Source organism: Pieris rapae, chromosome Z (assembly GCF_905147795.1).
Source record: "Pieris rapae chromosome Z, ilPieRapa1.1, whole genome shotgun sequence".
Classification (NCBI taxonomy): Eukaryota; Metazoa; Arthropoda; class Insecta; order Lepidoptera; family Pieridae; genus Pieris; species Pieris rapae.
In genome coordinates, this window is record NC_059534.1 from 3180240 (window position 1) to 3202151 (window position 21912).

The following is a 21912-nucleotide window of genomic DNA, read 5'->3' on the forward strand; positions in this document are numbered from 1 at the left end:
AAAATAATATGAAAGGAATTTGTAACTTATTTCAAAAATATGTGATTTAAAAGGCTTAGAATCGGGCTTTTTTATAAATCAGCTTACGGCTTCTAAGCTAAAAACAACGTATGTAAATAAGGTTATCTTATCCATTCATACACATAAATCATATAATGGGTAGAGCTAGAGTCATAGAGCTATGTGTAAAATTTTTACACCTATTAAAACATATAATGGGGAATTTAATACGTTATTGTCGTAACTCGAAGTATTGTATTATTTTAAGCTATCCAAAACCGTTTAAACTATCGCAAAGTACATGGTTAACGAGACTTAATATGGCGTAAAATATTAGGATTAAAAATATTATCTTGTCATGCATAATGATTTATACTTTTAATATAATGTCATATGCCTCGCAAATATATCTATATTTCATTTCTGTAACCGAAATTCGTTTAACCGGGAATGAACAAACACATGGAAAATATTAATTCCAGACTCTAAAGTTAAAAGCCTGTCAATCGAACCATGCTCTGTGCATCAAAGTAATCTATATAAAGATTTAATATTAATAATTAAAAAATATTAAATTAAATTATTGACTGACAATAAGACGGCACCTTACAAAATTTATCAAATATTAGAACACGAAACTCCCTTTATAAATAAATCTCAACTTTGCAAAATAAAGAAACGAAAAAGTTGATTATAAAATAAACGAGATATTTTGACTAAGTCAGCGAGTGAGCGAGTGCTCCGTCGCTTCAAAACGATTTTTAAAGCGACGGCACTCGCAGTTTGTCGTCGCCGGCGGCAAGAGACAGAGCATTAATAAAAATCAATCGTCCGATGAAAAACTAAATATCACTAAGTAAGTAACTTTTAGATGTAGATTTTTGTAAAGAATTACGTGGGTATCAAATGCCAAATTATTTTCTTGAATTAAGAAATCGATTCAAAAGTTGTATATATAAAATTAGGCATTTGTGTGTTGTATAGGCGCGGAGTGCACTAAAAATGTACTAGCATTTTATATTCGTGATTTTTAAATTGCTTTTTAATTAACATTTTGAGTTACAGTAAAAAAATTCAATAATTCAAATACGTGAAGTTAAATAAATCTCACTCTCGCTAATATATAAAGTGAAACTGGTCGCTCGGTATCATAGTAGTGGCTTGTCTGGCTACTCGCCTGCATCGAACGCTAATGCTTGGAGTTCGTGAGAAACGTCAGTTGTGTGTTGATATTCGGGAATGAATCAAATGTAAGTACTAAATATTGTAATATTATTTATATCGTAATAAAAATTACTTATTATATAACGAAAGTAAATATGATATTTCATTTAATTTTGCTTTTTGTAAAGTCTTTAATTTTCTCAATTTGGATGATTCAATATTTATAGTTTTGGAATTAGAACCAGATTATTGTAGAATGTAATTAATAAAGTTAAAAATATGTCATTTTAAAATAGTCAATAATAATCAAGAGATATTTCAACGTAAATATCGTTTTAATTGACTTACAAATTAATAACTGTAGCTTCTATAAATTTCAATTCGTAACATAGGGATATTTATATTATTTATTCTGTATTATTTAATATGTATTATTGAAGTTCTTGTTACGGAGAGATCGCTTAGCAGAGATCAACAAGTGTCCTACCCCGTTAGGTTCTGGTCTTGTTGAACTCAAATACCTGTTGAATTTTAAGAATTTCTTTAACATAAACCAAATGTTTTAGACCATTTTAATGTTTTCATAAATTGCGTGCGTAAATAGTGGCTTTCTATACTGTATTTTAGGGTATTACATATTGAATGTATTTGAGTTATACAGCTTTCGACATTAGGCTCTGTGTAGGGCTTGATAAATTAGTTTTTTTAATCGATAATACGTGCGCGCATTTTATTAGCCTTTTTTTTTATTTCTTTTGTATTTATATATTGTATTGTATACTATTAAGAAAATGTCTCTTGGTTTTTTTTGTATGTTAATAATAAGTAGATTAAGTTGGCATAATAATATTAATTAGCCAAACAAATAAATAGTTTGTGGTTGATAAGAAACAGTATTTTAGTCAGAATTGACTAGATAGTTACAAAATCTAAAAACCAGACAGTATATAACCATTATGTATTATTTAGATTTATATATAGATTATGTTTTTTGTAACTCTGCTATTGATATTTTTTTAACGTTTTAATTTCATTTATCAAGTGGTCCGAATCTGTGGTTACTGTAATTGTTGAATTCTTTACTGCTTAAACTTTTAATTCCTTTTATTATTGTTTATACAATAACATTGCGTCTTGCTTTTTACAATTTCCTTGAATTGAACGAGAATAAATTTAAAACTTCATGTTCCGTAGTGTCTATTACATAATTTTTCTAAATTCATTTTAAATCTAGTGCCTTTATTTATAGTTTTTTTACATATAATTTCTAAATTCATCTTAAATCTAGTGTCTATATTTTTAGTTTATTACATAGTGTTCCTAAATTCATTTTAAATCAAGTATCTATATTTGTAGTTTATTGCATAGTTTTTTCTAAATTCATCTTAAATCTAGTGTCTTTAGTTACAGTTTATTACATCATTTTTAAATACAATTTATGTATAGGTTTAGAACTTAGCGATTAGAATTAACTTATCTAGTGGACAAATAACTTCTAAGACACAGTATGTATGTCCATTAAGATATTGCCAGCCAAATATTGTCAATATATGAGTAGAATGTTGTATTGAAAGAGAACGCCAGCTTAATTTTTTGTAAGTTGGCGTTTATTAATTAATTGAAAAGCAATTTATTTATCAAAAAACATACAAAAGATATTCGTATTACATCCAATAACTTCAAAAGATTTCTTCAGCTTCTTGATCAGTCATCCTTCAGACGACTAAAGTCTATAAATGTCGCTAATTTATAATTATGTGATTTCATTTCCAATATTATTTATGCCTGTGATAGCCTAATTTAAAATTGAGCTTGGCCCACCATTTAATTGCTTCAAAAATACTTTAAGTGCTTCAAGTCGCTACTTGAAGGCCGCTGCCTACACACAATTTTGTTCTATAATATTTGCTATGAATTGAGGGAAATATAATTTTGTACGCGTTTAATCAATAAATTGCTTTTCGTGTGATTACTATATTTCAGCTTATTACTCATCACATACGCGCCTTTGTGTTGTAAATTTACCGTAATCAATATGTTTTGAATTAGTTTTTTAAGAGGTAAGTCGTTACCGCTAACATTTATCGGACTTTAACTTTGGTTACAAAGGATTGTTTAACAATACGGTCATGTAGAAGATAAACTATACTTAACGTACACGTCAGTAAAGCATGTCACGATTGGGCTGAGTTGTAGTTGCTTTAGTTCCTATAAACGAGATTAGTTACATAACATGTCTTTTATTAACTAAAAATAGAAATGATGCAGTTTAGTTTAAATTATTTTTGTGATTTACGTTCCATTATTTTTTGTATTGATAAGCGTGTCGACATTCGGCATTGATATATTGGTAAAAGTACCACAATATACAATTTTTGTTAACAAATATGACATAATACCAATATTAAACAAAACAATTAAAATTACAAAAACTAAAAGAAAATCGATTCTAATATTATTTACTATAACTTATTACGTGTCCAGTAAATTTCTATGTATATTTTGATTTAAATTAGTACGTAAAGGGTTGTAAGTGACCCACATTTAAATAACGATGAAAATCGAAAATTTTGGGTCGTTCCGTGAAATTAGTTTTTGATATTCGGAATAACTGCTTTTGTGTTTTATAAACATCAACCAAGTATCTCTGTTTGTAGCATGTCTGTTTTAAACCTTAACCATACCATTGGCACAGAGTCGCAAACGAAAAGCTGTTTTGGAAAAAACCCAAACAAAAGATCGTTCTAATCTTGTGTAACGAGTCGTAGAGTGGTGCACTCCATACATGTATTACGTAAGGACGTTAAAGAATTTGTAATGTTCTAGACATGGGCGGTGTCTTCAACATTCTTGTGCCGTAAGTAATAGTAAAAAAAAACAGTCTCGCGCTTTCGATATATAATCCTTATAATTGTTATTTTTAATACACTTCGTTGTGTACATGGTTAAGCGAGAAGTGTTGTGTGGTCATGTTTTTTTTATAACTTCTGAGTAAGTAATGGATTGTAATCACTAAATACTACTTTTTTTAGTTTGAATCTCTTTATTTTCTTCTTCCTTTATCTTTTTTGCACTTTTATTTTGTCTATTACGTACCGACGGCGCTTAAGTTGCATTGTCTATCCCGTCGCTCAACCATCGCTTAATGTCCGTTTCTTGATAGAGTTAGACTTTATTTTTGTAATGTCACCTTCGTGTTTGTTGTTTTTTTTATTTTATAAAAAATAATAAAAAAAGGGATTTAAAAAATTAATAATTAGATAAGACTTATTTATATCCGAGAGAAATCTTATTAATTTGGGTTTTATTTTATTAATACTATGTAGGTTCAGAAAATTGTACATTATACTGTCAATTTTATTTCGCAAGTTAAAAATAACGAAGTCCTAGGAAATTTATAAATAATCAATTTGCGACGACTCGTGGGAAGTTAATAAACTAACAGATATCCATTCGAAAGATTCTGAACGCTTATGTTTGGTTAGAGTGACTTAATCAACCAATCAGAGCGTACATGCCGTTCGGTTGTCGCTGATTTATTATTTTAAACGTGAATTCGGTAAGTTTATAAATTTTTGAAAATATGTGCGTTATATTTTCTATATTAATATTTATTTTTCGTTTAGAATCCTACGAAATTTAAAATAAGTTAATTATATATGTATAGTTTAACAAGTTGCTATATTGTATTATGTAGGATAGGTTAGTTAAGTTTAAATTTCTTTAACAAAACTCTAAGATTAATTTTTTGAATTAGTAGATTATGTGAAGTAAGGTCTTCAGGTACTAAAAGAGGTTATGGTTCTAATTATATTGTCTATTAAAAGACATGTCGTGCATAAAACCTGCTTTTAGAAGGTAGCGTTAATTATGGGTGGTGGTAAATTTAATGCAAACATAATTTAAATAAATATATATTAATTGAATTGTTAAGAAAGTCGCAGCTTAAAATCAGTGTTATATTTTATCTAGTGTTTAATGGAATATGACGTACATTCAAACGTTTGGGACGAAATTTGTTTTCAAGTTTTTCCCTTTGAAATGTTTCATTTGTATATTAACTTGTTGTTGTTGCGATTTTTGTGCGCAATCTGGAAACCTATTAGTATACACTTTATTTTGAGAGTGTTGGTGGCAGTGTCAATTAACATAAAGGGAGCCTTTTGCCCGTTTGCCCCCATGGCACTTGAGGTCTGCCACGTTACAGCTATTGCATACCATTTTTTATCAAATTATGCAATTATAATTATTTATTTACTCGTTTTTTTTATTTTATATTAATTTAAGTTTTTTCTTTGTTATTAATTCAATCTACCACTTTACCAGACTCAGACTAACACGCCTCTATAGTCTCTCTCACTTTTACGCGTAGCGGCTACACCGGACGCGCTTACGCTACGTCACTGAACTCGTCAGAGAGCTGTGAATACGCAGTAATCGTTCTGTCTCACTCTAACGCACCTGTGCTAAGTCACTGATCACGCCAGACCGATGTGAGACGCTGTAGGTGTTCTGTCCCGTGTATTGGCCGCACCAATATAACGACATCGTGTGTTAGGTATTTTCGTTACGGAATTTCTTTATTCCGTGACCGCGCTTAATCCCCGCAAATCTATACTTATAATTTTAACAAAATATTTTATCGTTTTATCGAATATTATAAATATAAAAATAAAGCTATTATAAAATTTTAAATTTTTTTAAATTGTTGATAGAACAAAACAAAATAATTCCGGAAATAATGTTAATCAAAAATAAAATAAAATAGCCTGTTTATTTAATTAAAAAGAAAAACAAAGTTAACTTAATCATATTTTAATGTTTTTTGAAAGAAAATAACACTAAATTTTGCCTATATATTCTATTTATATATTCAACGCATATCAATTTCCTTATAACATTGCAAAATCATTCCGCAGGTAAAAGCCTCCTCCAAGGACCTCCTCCAAGGGTAAGTTGCTTCCAGTTGAGCCAACCGTTTTAGAAATTTCATACATTCATCTCGTAAGCGGTCTTTATCTTTTTTGTTTCCCAGTAGGGGTCGCCTTTATGGTCCATCCATCGTTATACAGTCTTACAACATACTCTGCCCACTATTTATTTTATCAATTTTTCTAAAGTAGAACATGCTCTTTGATTTTTCTTTGTATATTTCCAAGTCTTAAAAGTTTCTTTAAGACTCCAGAACTTGTTGCAATGTCGAGAAATATGTTATAAATATGAGAAGTATGTTGAATGCTGTATATTGTATGTTGTATGTCGGTAAACATACTTGTTTGTATATTACAGAATTCCTCTATAGACCGATATTGTCTTTTCCATAAGGTTCTTCATTAGCAACTATCTTCTTGCTAGCTTGCTTCTTGAATCATGTACTTTTAAGTTTTTTTTTCGGCGTCGGGACGTGTCAACCCCATCGCCCTATGTCGCACATTATTTCACCAGTGCAATAAGTCAATCCAATTTCTGGTGGGGGTGCTATGCGATAGCTTTCAGGATTCAACCAAATACGACGGGTCGACCGGGGCAATTTTACTGTCTCACAGAAAACAGCGTGAAATGGAATAGGTTAATTTTATTGTACTGGCGATACGTGCAATAAGTGAGTCTCCTACGACTTATCCTTTGTTCTAAATTCTAACCTAAACGGTTCACTTTCATTTCCTTTCCAGGGTTTCCGATCTGTGTCTGTGTATTTACGCTTTTCATCGCCTGCTTCCGAGATCGTATAAGGCTGATAGTTCGTTTTATCTATCGTTTACTTTAGACCCAGTCTTATTCTTGGTGTTTTGCAGAACCTGTCTTCTCTTCAAAAGTAAAATCGTATGTCTTGTGCTTTTATTACGTCTTATTGTAGCTTTTTGGAGGCATTGTATGAGTGTGAACTGTGGTGCATTCCTTATATGTGTTTATTTCTTCTTCGTTTTTTATGGTGTTTTTATTTTAGACTGTGTTAGGGTTCCATAACTGGTCTATGGTACGATAATTGAGATTAAAACATCCAATGCTAGGTCTGTTTGATAGAATTTAGTCAAATAAATTTTTGTCGAAACTATTTTCATCCTGCAGAAGAGGGCTATTCGTGCAATCTATAATTTAAAATGTGGGAAATCTCTGAGAGATAAATTCGAGGAAATTTTCCCTCGCAATATATTTATGAAAATATTATGTATGTATACCAAAAAAAAGAGATAAGTTTACTAGAATAAAACATACGCACAATGTTAATACTCGGAACAAACGCAGGCTGCAATTTTCCCGTACTAAAGTTCTTTTTTAGCAAAAGGGATAATCTTCTGTTATAAAATTCAAGAGGCTCTCCTTGTTATAATTTTAAGAAATACATATATTAAATAAAATCTGTGTAAAAAGCCTTACTATGAAGTTAGCGATTATCTAGTTGGTAAAAAGGCGTGTGACTTATAGTGGACAGGATACTTCTAATTAATTTGCTATATTAAAAAAAGTGTTGTTTGATGATTTGCTTTTTTAAAAGAGTACCAAGAGTTTTTTACGCCGGCATTTTCTCTCGGCCTACTCCCCTCTGTCTTCTTTGTCGATGAGTAGGGATGCCTCCTTATATTGAGTTTGGCCTATTTTCCATTTAGATGCCTATATTAAAAGTTTAAGTTATTCTTGTTAACTCAATATTACACTTTATTGTTTCATCAGCTATTCTCAATTAGTTACTGTTTAATCAATCGGGTGGTGTATTTCTGTTTTTATTATTCTCGTGAACTGGAGGCAATATTAAATTAAAGTGCGTTATTGCTAATGGACTCATAATTTATAATTGCATACTTACGGTGAAGTAACACATTGTAAATCAGAACAGAATCTTATTTTATTAATTTCCTGGCAACACCCAGCAAATAAATGAAATCCTGCAATCATAGCAATATTACCGTGCCGCGGTACCGAATATTTACCTATGTATCTACAATTGTACACATATATATATATACTTATATATATACATATTGTTTTGTAAAACAGGGGGCAAAGTGATACCGCCGCCCATGTAAACTCTCAATGCTAGAGGTCTTGGTCAGCCTTTTAAGAATTGGTAAGCTCTTTTCTTAAAGGACTCTAAGTCGAATTGGTTCGGAAATACTTCAATGGGCAGCTGGTTCCACAAACTGGTGGTGCGCGGCAAAAACTGCCTTGAAAATCGCTCAGTTGTGGAACGGCAGACGTCGAGGTGATACGGGTGGATTTTCGTCTGCTGCCTCGACGTCCGATAATAGTAGATACATAGGTAAATAATATATTGTATATATATACCTCGCTTTCCTACATATCATCGCGTGCCTACCGCTAAGGGTCGTTATGCTCCCGAGTCCCGATCCCTTTGTGGCGGATCTTTCGTACCATCTATGAAGATGTCAAGGTATTGTGATTTGGTCGGGGTGAATTTAGAGATACATTGCCTGAATTTGATGATAGTAACTATTTAAGTATCTTGGAGGACTTTCATTGGAACCCCTCCAAGTTATTTTAACTGCCGGAGTTGCGTCTAAGTAATAAAATGTAATTTAATTTTTTATATTGTATTGTAATTCGTACAACGAAACGTACATTTAAACATTTGCTCATAATTATTATAATATTTCAAGCAGCATGTATTTCAAAACATGTGAAACGAAACTCAAATCGCTATTATGAATGTACCTAGATTTTGACAGAAATCAGACTGACAGATTCAATCCGTTACATTCAAGTTTATGCGAATGCGTGTATTTATTTTATTTAGATTACCCCAATTATAAAATATATTTTGTAGGTAGAGGTAATTGTTTTGTAGCACTATTAATTAATATTTCTTACATGTAACTAGAGCTTGGTTAATTTAGGTCCGTATTTATGAGTGACGGCCCGTGGAACACTTTCAAAGGGTTCTGTGAGGCCGTCGTAACACTTGAGAATGAGGAGAGGGTTCGGGAGTGTAACCGACCTGGAGGCCTGGAAGACAACGACGCGATTATGCACGTACTTGCACGTACGTTGGGTTTTAGTGGGTAGATGTCAATTGCACGAAACGGACTGAGCCCCCCCACTCAACGCTTTTAAATCGTTGCCCCAGCGTTAGTAAATTGATTTCCCAATTTATGACAACATCGATTCAGTCAACCACAATTGATGTGTTACTAGTCTGTTCTACCCCTAGAGGGTTATTTTAAATCCGTAGGCGTGGAGGGAGAGCAGCCCACACTCGCTGTAACAAAGCACAGGCATTATGCAAGCTCCGGAGCTGCGAAGGCTTAAATAAAATGTGTGTCTGTGCTTTGGTACGCAAGGGTGGAGGGGCTGCATTTGTCGTAGCGCCGGAGTTGTCCGAAGAACCCTTTTTTCATTGTTAGGTAAGGTTTAAGGTTAGGTTGGATTTATTAAGGTTTTTTAAATAACTGTTTCAGGCGCATGAAGTGGTTGGGAGTGATAACTACTCCCCCCTCCCATTTGCAACTAATTCGGGCGATGTATTTCTAAATGGTTACCACCTCTAGATAATAAAAAAAATAGTTTTGAAATTAACCGTAAAAAAGTCGCAGGTGAACATCTAACTTTTCTGTGAATTAAATCGTCTATATAAAAATATTTGAAAGAAATACTAAAAGTGCGTATGGGTGAATTGACTTTAATTAGGCGGAAGTAATATAAAATACTTTATGTAGATTTTTTTGGGATCGAAATGCAATTTCGCTGACAGCGCATTTTTTGCTTACAATAAAATAACTATATAACATTTTACCTATATTTACTAAATTTTAAATTATAAAAAAACATGTTAAAATTGCCTCTGAGAGACGATTTAATACTCGATACAAATACGTTAGGAAGCAAACAATTTGCCACTCGTCCCACATTCCCGTCGGTTGCGTAATGAGGCAAACAACTTTAGAAGACTATAATAAGAATTTATTCCCATCGATTATAGAAAGTAGAAACACAGGAAAGGCAATAATCTAAAAATACTTTTGCTATTTCTGGCGTATTTTCTAAACAATCACTTTCAATCATAAATCTACGCATGCGTGCTGTTCTAAAACAATTACCGGGCTTGAATAAAGGAATACAATATGATTCGCATTTGTCCATCTAGCCGCTCCTGTCGCTCACGAAAGATTCCCATTAAAATGTTGTATGAGACAGGTAATCTTGGTGCTCTATCTTTATACATCTAGTTCTTAGTTGTAATGTCAACATTAAAAAACTCATACAACAAGTAATTTCTAGATTATAAATAAAATAGATTTTTATTTCATTGCATACATTTTAATGTTACTAAATAAACAAAATTCCTTTCTTCAGGTCATAACTATTTTTTATGCTTTCCACGCATGAATCTATTCCATTGAGGAGTGTAGGTGTAAACGCCTACTGCAGGCGTTTCCATCCCTATTCATTATTATACTGTATGAATTTTTAAAATTTATATTAATAATTTAGTATTTATTATTTTATATTACGCTTCCAAAATAATATTAATAAAATGCTTACTTTTGTTAAGGTGCAGAAAGGGCAATAATACACTTACTTAGATGGCGGTTTCTAAGAGTGATGTTGATAAAGGTAAGTGAATCCTAGTTTAAACTACTATGCCTCAATGTCAAATAGGATAAAAGTAATACCCATATTTTCCCCGTCTATTATTTACTAGGGTATCTCTTACTAACCTATTAAGCTAGGTTTAATTAATTTTTTACAGACTTGCCCGATATTAATAAAGCCTAAATTTGAAGATAAAGAAAGAATGTTAATTAATTTGTACCATGCCATTATATGTTAAAGGAATAGATATAATGTGATAATGGTAGTGCTATGTTGGCAATGCTGTCAATACATATGATTTAAACTAACAAATACCATCTTAGTTACTAATTCAATAATTTTCAGTTCAAATAATATAACTTAATTTAGGACGTACCAAAAGAAGTTCCTAATGTAATAAGAAGAAATTAAAATAGATTAACCATATAATTTTTCACCTCGCAAACAATAAATTTCTTATCCTTTTACTGTTCTTTCAATTAATAATGCAAGAAGAAAACAGACGTAATTACTTTATATCAAGTACAGCTTTATCTTTTATTATGGTCTAAGAGCCCGTGGGAGGTAGGAGGAGGTAGTTATACACTGAAATGAGTAGGCAAGCATACCTAGGCATATTCTGTGTATCAAAAACTATCAGTCAAATAAATTTCATTTGGTTATCAAAAGGATGAAAAAAAATCGATAAAAGTAAATTTAATTAAAAATAGCCAGTACCACTTTTCGATAGGCAAGCAATAAGAGGCATATTTGTTTATAAAAAATATTTAATAAAAAATACGTCTCATCTGGTTATCAGATCGGTGAAGGACGGGCCACGAATCCCACGGGCTCTCCTACTATTAAAATGTGTGCATCTACATCGCGGAGATTTGTCCATCTGTGGCCAACAATATAGAAAACAATTGAATAAATATTCGAATATATTCGTTATCTGTGTGCGTATATTTACTGTAATTGTGTGTAATAGACGCTTGTTCTATTAAAGAATACGAAGAAAACCCGCTACTCCGCGGTTATATTAAATGCACTTTAGTCGTATGTAACACTATTGAATACTAATTACCTGCTACCTGTCCCTAACAAGAACCTGGGCCGCATTCTTAAATACCTACTTGAATAAAGTAGGTAGATGTTTATCATCTTATCAATCGCTAATGAACCATTTGAAGCCCCTTATTAGGCTTCCCGGAATGAATTTTCTTTAGAGACCAACCTAGAACTCTGTGTATCAAACAATTTTTTAGAACAATATTATTGTGACCTGGCTAGATAAAGTTCAAATCATATAAGTGATCCTAATTATATTAGAAAAAAGTAAACCTTTTTCTTAAAAGAAGACGATTAATGGTGTAAGATTTTAAGGAATAAGAATAGCTTAAATTGTAATTAATTAATTTATCATATCTGCTATATTGGCAGGTTAGTGCTATTCCCGTTGAATTATACATTTGGTGCATACAGGTAGGCTAATTGCGATGAAAATTATTGTACAAAATTCATACACGCGCCGCTCACAGCTGACTATGAATAGAGTAACAGTATCATTATTTAACTTGGGGGAACAAGACTAGCAAAGGTACATTTTTAGACTTTGCAGGACTTATGAAGTAATTAGATTTATTATAATTTGGAGTATGTCTTGAAAGATCTAAAACGTAAATAAAAAAAGAATAATAATAGAATATTGGTGTTATTAATACATTTGTGTTTATTTAATGTTTTCGCTGATTTTATGTTCTTTTTCGTAAAAATGTTTATATACAAGTTTTAGCTTATTATATTCTGATTTTCGACCTAAGTCAACCCTAATAGTCGTGCCTTTGAACCAATAGTTGTTTTATGTATACTTACCATTTAAATATCTTCTCATATGGTCAAACGGCTCATACCTTTGGCAGACAGCTTTCTTATATAAAAGTTATAAGTTGACAGTAAAGACCGAGGCCTACACTAGCTTATATTGCCACAATTTCTCTAATTTATATTATGTGAATGTATCATCAGGAATATTTTGGTGTGAAAGACCCAGAATAAACTTTCCGTATTGTGGATGTAAAGCGATTTCAATCGAAACATACCCCATAAATATATAACTTATAAAGCTTAATATAAACATTGATAGTAAAACATATAGATAACAAAATCTCTATGAAGATAGAGTGTGGAGGTCACTTGTCGTGTTTTGGTGCGTCGCCTTGTATGACCTTATTTAAAATGTGACTCATAGCAATTACACGAGCGACATGCATGTCATGCGCTGGTTTTCGAAATCAAAAACTTGCTTAGATAAACTTACTTAGTGTAGTTTTAAGAAGAGCTCGATTGTTTTGATCACAATTCCAGTAGGAGAATGTTTCGTAATTTGAAAATAATGCAAGTTTGTAAGCTTGGGAAGAGTATTATTTGCTTTTTTATATAAGATGTATTTGCTACCGAGCAAATAAACAGCTTCACTATAAATTAGTGCATAAATTTTAAGCATAATAGTTTATATGTGGTATATTTCATGATTAAATAATTCCCATATTTATCATACCGTCTTACATTTTTTTTTTCAGATAAAGGGTTTGATACAACGGATACAATGGAAACTCCGATTGCAATCTCCCTGGCTATGGATTTTTGTTTGCAAGATATAATGGCCAATGAAAATGGTCACATGACATTTGAATGTGATCTATCGATTTTGAACAAAGTGAAACAACTCAAAGCTTATTGGTGCAAAGACGGCGAAGTGATAAAATCTTCCCGAAGAATTAAAACGGTATCCGATGGAAATTTTTGGAGACTTTGCTTAACTACCATCACACCAAAAGATCAAGGTGTATATATTTTACTTTGCAATGAAGTTTATAACCCAGTATTATCAAAATATGTACTGTACATTAAAACAGTTAAGCCAAAAATTCCAAGCGGAGTATTTTACGTCAAAGCGCAGCCTAGACACAAGATAGGTATGCAGAGTCATTTTAATAGTACGAAAATGTATGCTGGCCAGACGATTGAGCTAGAGGCCTCTTTAAAAGAAAACAAGATTGAGGAATTTAAATGGTTTAAGAGTAATAAAATCGTGAAAGAAGATGCTCGAATAATAATTTTGAATGACAACAAAAACACATCACTCTCCATAATAAAAGCAAAAGAGAATGACTCTGGTATTTATCAAGTGGTTGGAAAAACTAAGTATGGTGTAGAATCTACTTTTGCTGAAGTAAAAGTGGTACCGATGGGTGCAGATAAATCACCGAAAGATGATTACATTCCACTTGTCGATGAAACATTTACTAAGATCGAAGAAGCATATGAAGAAGAGGAAGCCAGGCTTATATTTAAAATTTATTTTGATAACCACACTAAGTTCGAGTGGTTAAAAGATGGCAAAGTATTTGAACCTAACAATGAGGTTCAGGTTCAATATTATAACAGTCGTTATATTGCACTCAGATTACTTAATGCAAGGATGAAAGACACCGGTACCTACCAGCTAACTGTCACCAACACAGTAACAGGTCGATCAGACACGTGCGAGTGCGAACTACTGGTTAAAAGTATGTAAAAATACAATATTAGAGAACACGTTAATAAGATATTCAATCTTTTAATTTAACTTGATCATACCCAAAAGCAAAATAATTTGACATTTTATTAATTTCAATTTTGATTACTTAACAATAAAAATTTTAGGACTACCAATACCGAAATTAATACCAGTCAAAATAGTGGAACCCCTTAACTCCGCTGTCGCCTATATTGGCTCGGAAATTGCATTCAAGTGTAAATTTGAGATTGAAGATTCACAATTTTGCTGCGCCGTATGGGAGGTTGGAGCATATAGAGTCGAAAGATCCAGTAATCAATTTTATGTAAGATATTAAATAGTTACAAATTTAAAAGTATTTAGCCCCAATATATGAGATATGTCTTTTGTCGTTATGGAAAATTATGCTATGGAATAATAATTGAATTTATAATTTTCAGGTTTTTTGCAGAGGCTCCGAATTTTATTTGCGTATAAACGAAGTTGTGCCCGATATGGCAGGTTTAGTATTTTGCAAAATTTGTAAAGCAATACCAAGAGAGAAATCGGTATCTCTCTGTACCTCTATAGCAAATCTTACTATTATTCCAATAATAATGGGTGAAGGTATTGCTACTAAGCTTAAACTTAGAAACAAAATACCTGGGTTCTATAACAGCGGAATGAAAGAGGTTGTACTTGTAGATCTCATTAAATCCCAAACAGACAATGACGAAACAGACACTGGTGAATCGTCAGGTTCGTCGACAACCCAAACTGATTTGTCCAGCTCCAACTCACAAGGTGAAGGGGCGAGAGGAAATGACGAAGTTAAACCGAACGCTTTGGAGAAGTCGGAGGATCCAACGCTAGACAATATTATGCCATTGGATAATTTTGTAGTACATGTGAATCGTCTATCACATACAAGTGGACATTATATGATTGAGCCTGTGGAGTTTAAAGTAGTGAGTAGCGAAAAAAAATTGTGTTGAATTTTGTGTATTTGTTGTAGATTGAAACATCCTTATGATCTTGCGAAATATATTTAATTCTACTCTATTCCATTTATTCCCCAATGAAATAGCGAATCTTTATTGATAACGTTGTAAGGTTGGCGACAGTTTTGAAATTTCATGCAAAATCATTTAAATTACCCAACATGTGTCTATAAGCTTTTATGTTACTGCTGGATATGCGATTATTTTTAAAAGCAATGCGAATATAAGCAATACGCTAGTGGCTTTAAAAGCGGCAAAATAAACTCAAATAACCAATGTTTATACGCAGGAGTCAACATCCTCCATGACCACACCCTCGGATGAAAACAACGAACATTCGATGATAATTACATACAGCAAGTAAGTTACATTTCCATAGTTCATGAATACAACAATTTATACATTCTTCATTGCAAACCTTTACCTACAGGGGAATCCTTACTTTTTGTATGTTTTTGTTGTCATCTTTAAATATCACAGTTTTACAAGTTATTTTAAATGTACTCGTCAATAAATTATCCTGCTCTTCCAATCTCTTGCTCACTGTTGGACGTCATTTTGTTTCCGGTCCTATTTTGGCAGATAACAACATCAACTAGTTTAAAATTAATATCAAGCAAAAGAAAAAAAATCTACTATGGGAATCTTTTTTATAAATATTCTATAGTTAGTTGTATTTTTATGTCCCAATAGCTGAACTTTAAATTTTAGACAAAATGTTAAAAATACATGTACGTTGACGAACCTTGTTAAAATGTTGTTAATGTTTGGTTAGGCTAGACGAGTCTGTGTACTGGATGGAAGCAATTTCTACCCATCCTGAGATATTTCGAAAAGTCACAGTAGAAAATAAAATACACGAGGATGCGAACACACCCAGTGGAGAGGTCCAACGGCAAAAGGTCATTCTTTTCCAATGGTATGTACTAGGAATACAACTATTACTTTTTACTATAATTTTCGGAGAAATCTTAAGAGTAATTAACGTAATCTTTGTTAATAAGTTTTTTGAGTATCATTTGATATCTGATAATTTGTTCGATTTACAATTTATCCGGAAGTCAAGTTAATACTCTTCGCAATTTAGAATATTTCTTCAAAAGTGATTTTATTTATTTAGTTCCACACAATTTTTTTCTAGTAGTAATAGTTACCATGGAACACACTAAGTGTCACGGTTAATGTATTATATAATGTACATTGTACGAACGCGGTCGATGGTGTACAAATTTGGGCAGCCACTTAATTTTATAGCAACCTCCCTTCTAAAGAAGATTTATAATTAATGATTTGTTAGATTAAACTACCATTCCTTATAGACAGCAAAAAAGCGTACTAAATGTATATATTTATATGATTGATTTGTCAGGAAATCTTCCAACAAGCTAGTATTTATGTTTACATCTGGAACATCGCTGTCATCGAGTTATTGGATTCTTTTTATTGGACTAACTATTAACGTAGAACAATGCAACTGGAAAATCTAGGACTTTCCCTTTGTCATTATTGCTTTATTTTGCTTACATATAAGTCTTTGCCCTGTACATGTAATTTTTTAAGGAAATGAATGTGTAATTTTGGCAGGAAAAATCCCGCCGATTACTGGTTTACAGTTGAAATATTAGACGCTAACGACTTCGAGGGATCTGGGGTAACCAGTACTCCACAGTTCAAATTGAGAGATGCTCCAGTCGAGAGAATCTTAAAATTCCGCATATGCGCTCAGTGCCCCTCAAATAATTCTAACTATTCTGTTTTTATTGGTAAGATTATATCTTATTTGATTAAATGTTGTCATCAACAGAGAAAACGAAATTATTACAAGAAATTTCTTTATAAAACTTAATTGCAAATAACTCGAAACATCAATAGTAACTAATGCAATTACGTGTTTAAATCTGTTACGTAAGTATAAATAAGTTTTAATTTAATAAAAACATTAATGTGTTGCATATTTCTAATTCCAAATTGAGCTATTTAGAAAATTATGTATTCGATTGGCTAAAATGACATCATTACACAAAAGGTATTTTTAAAGCCAAATAAATATTTCCACTGAAATCGTCACAATTGCAAGTTTCTGAGATATTACTTTCAAAAACCTTATTTCAATAATCCGTCGAGACTTTTACACATTGTCAGTGATAATGTTTTTAAACATGGCATGCCGTCTGGTATTTAAAGTGTCTACTGGCGGCGGGTATCACCGAACATTAATATGTAGAGTCTTTTGCCCGTGTGGCCCTTCTTTAATATTATATCGTAAACTAATATTCCAACATTAACTTTAGGTCTCAAAGTGAAAGAACCACCATTATCCAAATCGAAGCAATTGAATATACTGGCGATGGAGAATTTTAAGACAATTTTTAATGAAACCGGAGATAATTTGGGGCGTGGTGCGTTCGGGCAAGTCGATTTAGTGAAGAGCTTTTCCGGAGATTATTATGCAGCAAAAAAAATAAAAACTATACTCGACACAAAAAAGGCCAAAGCCTTGAGGGAGTACAAATTATTGAATCGCTTGAGCCATCCGAAGTTGGTCCAAATGCATTTAGCATTTGCGGGAAAACAAAACATCATATTAGTTATGGATTAGTTAGTATTTTTTAATTTAATATAACATATAATTTTTGTCACGTTAAACACTCTACGTTTTTTATAAAATACCAGTGAATTTAGGAAGTCCCGTCTCGAATTGAGCCTAGGGCCTACTACTCATATGCAATATGCATATCTTTTGATTTTGAAACTTCATATAATAAAGAATTTATAGACGAATTTTACATCTATCTATGTAGGCAACAACGATAAGTATTAAAGAATTATGTAAACTATCAGCAAAATTTTCAAATTGCTTTGGAGCTTTTATCGTCAAAATAGAATGAAGTACGATGTTTTATAACAGCTTTAGTTTAACCGATTTCTTACACTTATGTATGACTGATGTTTTTAGTTTGTGGGGGGGAGAACTTTTCGAAAGGTTGGTACAGGAAGATCACATCAATGAGTTTGACGTCATTGTCTACGTACGTCAGATATGCGAAGCTCTTCAATACATTCACTCACATAATATCATCCACATGGACATAAAACCTGAGAATATACTTTGCGACAGTCCAAACACCCGGCTGGTGAAGTTAGCTGATTTCGGCCTCGCACGTGTTTTACAAGAACATGATGATATAAGGGCCATGTATGGAACCAAAGAGTACGTGGCTCCAGAGGTACTAAATTTCGAACCATTGGCCACTAGCTGCGATATGTGGAGCTTTGGAGTGATAACATATTTGCTGTAAGTAACAAAATTAGGCGACTTTGTTTTAACTTAACTAGGATGCTTATGGTTCTTTAAAAATGAACTTAACTTAACCAACTGGTCAACTGGTTTAATCCTATATTCCCTTTTTTTTATAGACTTTCTGGAGTGATGCCATTCACCGGGTCTAACCCGTCTGAGGTCTCAACTGCAATGACACGCGGTAATTTCTATTACGACGATCCAGCATTCAACAGCATAAGTGATCACGCAAAGGATTTCATAAATAAGCTGATACTGCCGCGTCCTGCCACTAGAATGACAGCTTCAATGGCTTTGAAGCACAAGTGGCTAAATGAGGGTCCAACGGGGAGTTTCGGTTACCCTCTGAAGAAGACCAGAGACAATCTCAGGGATTATCTGGCTAAAAACCGTGACAGGTGGCAGGTAAATTTTACTATCTACCTTAATTAACGCCCTAACCCACAATAATTAATCCACCATCTTAGATTGTTTTTAATCAGACCGTGACAGTCAATCGATCTCCCATCTGCTTCCAAATAACCAAACCCTACGAAGATAATCCATTTTTGGCGACGGATAGAATGCAATCTCTTTTCTCTTTACACTCACTCATATTTGATAATCAATATAAACCAAATAACGTAAATATAACTGTACAAATAATATTAAAATATACATGTCCATGTTTAAAACATATCAAATAGCTTTTTAATTATTTTAAAAACTGGAGTAAGGTTAAAATCTTTAGATAGGAGTTGAACTGTAATTTTTATAATTATAAAGGTCCATCCACTCATGTTATTAGCACACTCTTATCAATAATTGGGTTCAGATGTCTATCTCAGATGGTCAAAAATTAATTGCTAGGTTATTGGGTTTGGGTGATAGTACTTCTACCAATATTGCTTTCCAAAAATTTAAGCTAATTCAATTTCAACTATTTTGCCCCTGCAGAAACTATAAAAAAATCATAAGTTTCTGAAAAGCCAATATTCTGTGTAGTGACGCATTTGACCAAAATGTATAATGTTTAAGCAACTTCAACAATACTTCATAAGTTTTTTTATAGTCAAAACATTGGTGTCGAAAAGAGTATAATGGCATTTTAATAGCACCAATTACTATTTCATTTTTACCTTCAAGTGTCGTATGTTTCGCTGTTTAATATAAGATGGCCATATGCTAAATGTTTTTGTTCACAGAGGGCCGGAAACGTAGTGATCGCAGCTCACCGCTTGCGCAACGCAGCTTTACAAAAGACCCAGATTGAAGAACATACTTAAATATTCATCATTATATTCGTGTTGTGGTGAGTGTTTTTCACTTTTATATAATTATATATATATATATATATATACTAGCTCCCCCCGCAAACTTTATTTCTCCTTAATATGATTTTACTTAGACTACCGTTTTAGTACATACCAAGATAAACATTTTGCTATGTTACCTCAGAGACTGGCTTTCCGGGTTGAATATTTTTAGAGTTTTCCTTGATTTTTCTCTATATAAACCCGAGTTAAAAGTCAAACGGTTTTAATCAACAAAAGCAAGTAGGGGTTGATAGAGGGGTGAAAATTAAGGGTTTTATGTATTTTTGTATGCTATCATAAAAAAAATAAACAAAATATTTTTTGCAAAAAAAAAAAAATTTGAAGTGGACCACACTGAACATTTAGAGGGAAGGGAAGGAGGGAAAAATTGATCGGATGTCCGATTCGCACACTGAAGCGAAGAATATAAAACTAATTTAATTTCACGAACATCGGTAAAGCCATTTCGGAGGAGATTAATTACAAACACTGTGATACGAGAATTTTATATATTAGATGGTATTCATATAAATACTATGAAACTGATATAAACAAATAAATTAATGGCAGTTTTTTTTTTGGTAATGCATGAAACAAATTTACAAACGAAACACTTTTTTACAGTTCATCCTATTCCGGAGACGGGTCCAAGAAGTAGAAAAATGTTATAATCGCAATGCTGGGTTTCTAGAGCCGGTTGGGCGAAAGTCAAAGCCAAAGACACATTAGTTCTATAACCAGTTTCGTAAATGTATCTAATAGCGAAATCTTGTTATATAAAGATTTACTTCAAAAGTACTCTCACTGTGGTAGATAACTGTTATTTCAATGTTGCAAATAAATTTACTATTTATATACTAGATGTGATGCAAACAATTTTATTCCTTTCAAGTGTATTTGACATAAAGCGAATCATTTAAAACACGAATTAACTTTTATTGTAACGTTTTCATGATATTTTGGCATATCTGTTTCGGTTGTGTTTGATGTATTAGTAAGTATTTTTTACGCAAACAGCTATTTTGTCCATCGTTCTTATATCTATTTCTCAGTTAGTAAAGTAAATGATAAGTTAACTTTTGTATGTCAAATACTAGATCTTGATAGAGGTAGAGAAACTATAATATTCTCTTAAAATTAATGAGTATATTTCGTAAATTAAACGAAAACTATCTTGTAGTTGATAAACCTTTGATTGAAAAATATTACGTTCTCCTCCAGAGGAGATTGATCTTACCTTACCTTACTTGATACCATTTAATATAACCCTGAAGTAAGTTATATTAAAGCCGGCAACGCACTCGCGAGCCCTCTAGCATCGAGAGTGTCCATGGGCGGCGGTATCACTTAACATCAGGTGAGCCTCCTGCCCGTTTGACCCCTGTTCTATAAAAAAAAAACCTCTTAGCTCAGCATGCACGCGACGGTTGATGATCCATCTTGTTAGTTTACCTAACTAATAATTTATTATATAATTGTGATGATTATCATGAAAATCATTTTTCATGTATCTAACCAAAAATTGATTAAACGACTGTAAGTATGGTTGTTTTATGAGGTGTTTTGAAAACTCTAAAACAAAATGAATAATATATACTCAATCATTAAATTGGTGTGCTACAATGACATATAATTGTATAGACGTAGTTATATATTCTTAAAAGAATAAATGTTTTACTGTACCAATGTTATATAAATTATATTGCTGTTATGTCTTAAATCCAATGTTACATGTGGTTCTATTTATAAAATATTTTTCTTATATTCTTGTAAAGCTGAAGTTGACGAAGGCTTTGACAGTTATCGAGGTGTTAACACGACATATTTGCTGTTATTCAGCATCACGTTTATTGAATATTGATGTGAAAATTGATGTTATTTCAAAATAAAGGATATAAAACTAATTTATCTTCTTATTCTTACCAGACTTACAGGTAACTTGTGAAGAACCAGCTACGTTCCAGGCCGTTGTAGGAATTTTGTTAAATTAAAATTAAAATTGAAATATTGATAAATGAAAAAGTCCAATAGTGTTTTTTATTGTTCATATAACATTTTATAAAAAAAACTAGATTTTTAAAA

At 32.2% G+C, this 21912-nt stretch overlaps 1 protein-coding gene across 2 annotated transcripts; it reads left to right on the plus strand.

The window, feature by feature from the left end:
* The first annotated feature begins 1122 nt into the window (after nucleotides 1–1122).
* Nucleotides 1123–21862, plus strand: LOC111003401 (striated muscle preferentially expressed protein kinase-like). Of its 2 annotated transcripts, XM_022273876.2 has the most exons (14): nucleotides 1123–1250; nucleotides 6084–6115; nucleotides 10673–10734; nucleotides 13275–14264; nucleotides 14401–14579; nucleotides 14695–15201; nucleotides 15524–15594; nucleotides 16010–16153; nucleotides 16819–16997; nucleotides 17526–17832; nucleotides 18191–18529; nucleotides 18652–18940; nucleotides 19720–19826; nucleotides 20455–21862. In XM_022273876.2, exons 3-13 carry the CDS (start codon nucleotides 10704–10706, stop codon nucleotides 19798–19800), a joined length of 3117 nt encoding a protein of 1038 aa, XP_022129568.2. In that variant the 5' UTR covers nucleotides 1123–1250; nucleotides 6084–6115; nucleotides 10673–10703; the 3' UTR covers nucleotides 19801–19826; nucleotides 20455–21862. The 2 variants fall into 2 exon arrangements, with proteins under 2 accessions (XP_022129568.2, XP_022129567.2); XM_022273875.2 differs by lacking the exon at nucleotides 6084–6115 and having other exon boundaries at nucleotides 1161–1250.
* The last annotated feature ends 50 nt before the right edge of the window (nucleotides 21863–21912 follow it).

What these genes read in the sequence shown, in the direction of transcription:
- LOC111003401 (XM_022273876.2), top strand. Translation starts at nt 10,704, where the DNA reads ATGGCGGTTTCTAAGAGTGATGTTGATAAAG. An exon ending in TAAGAGTGATGTTGATAAAG is followed by an intron (nt 10,735 to 13,274) that starts GTAAGTGAATCC and finishes TTTTTTTTTCAG; the next exon opens with ATAAAGGGTTTGATACAACG. An exon ending in GGAGTGATAACATATTTGCT is followed by an intron (nt 18,530 to 18,651) that starts GTAAGTAACAAA and finishes TTTTTTTTATAG; the next exon opens with ACTTTCTGGAGTGATGCCAT.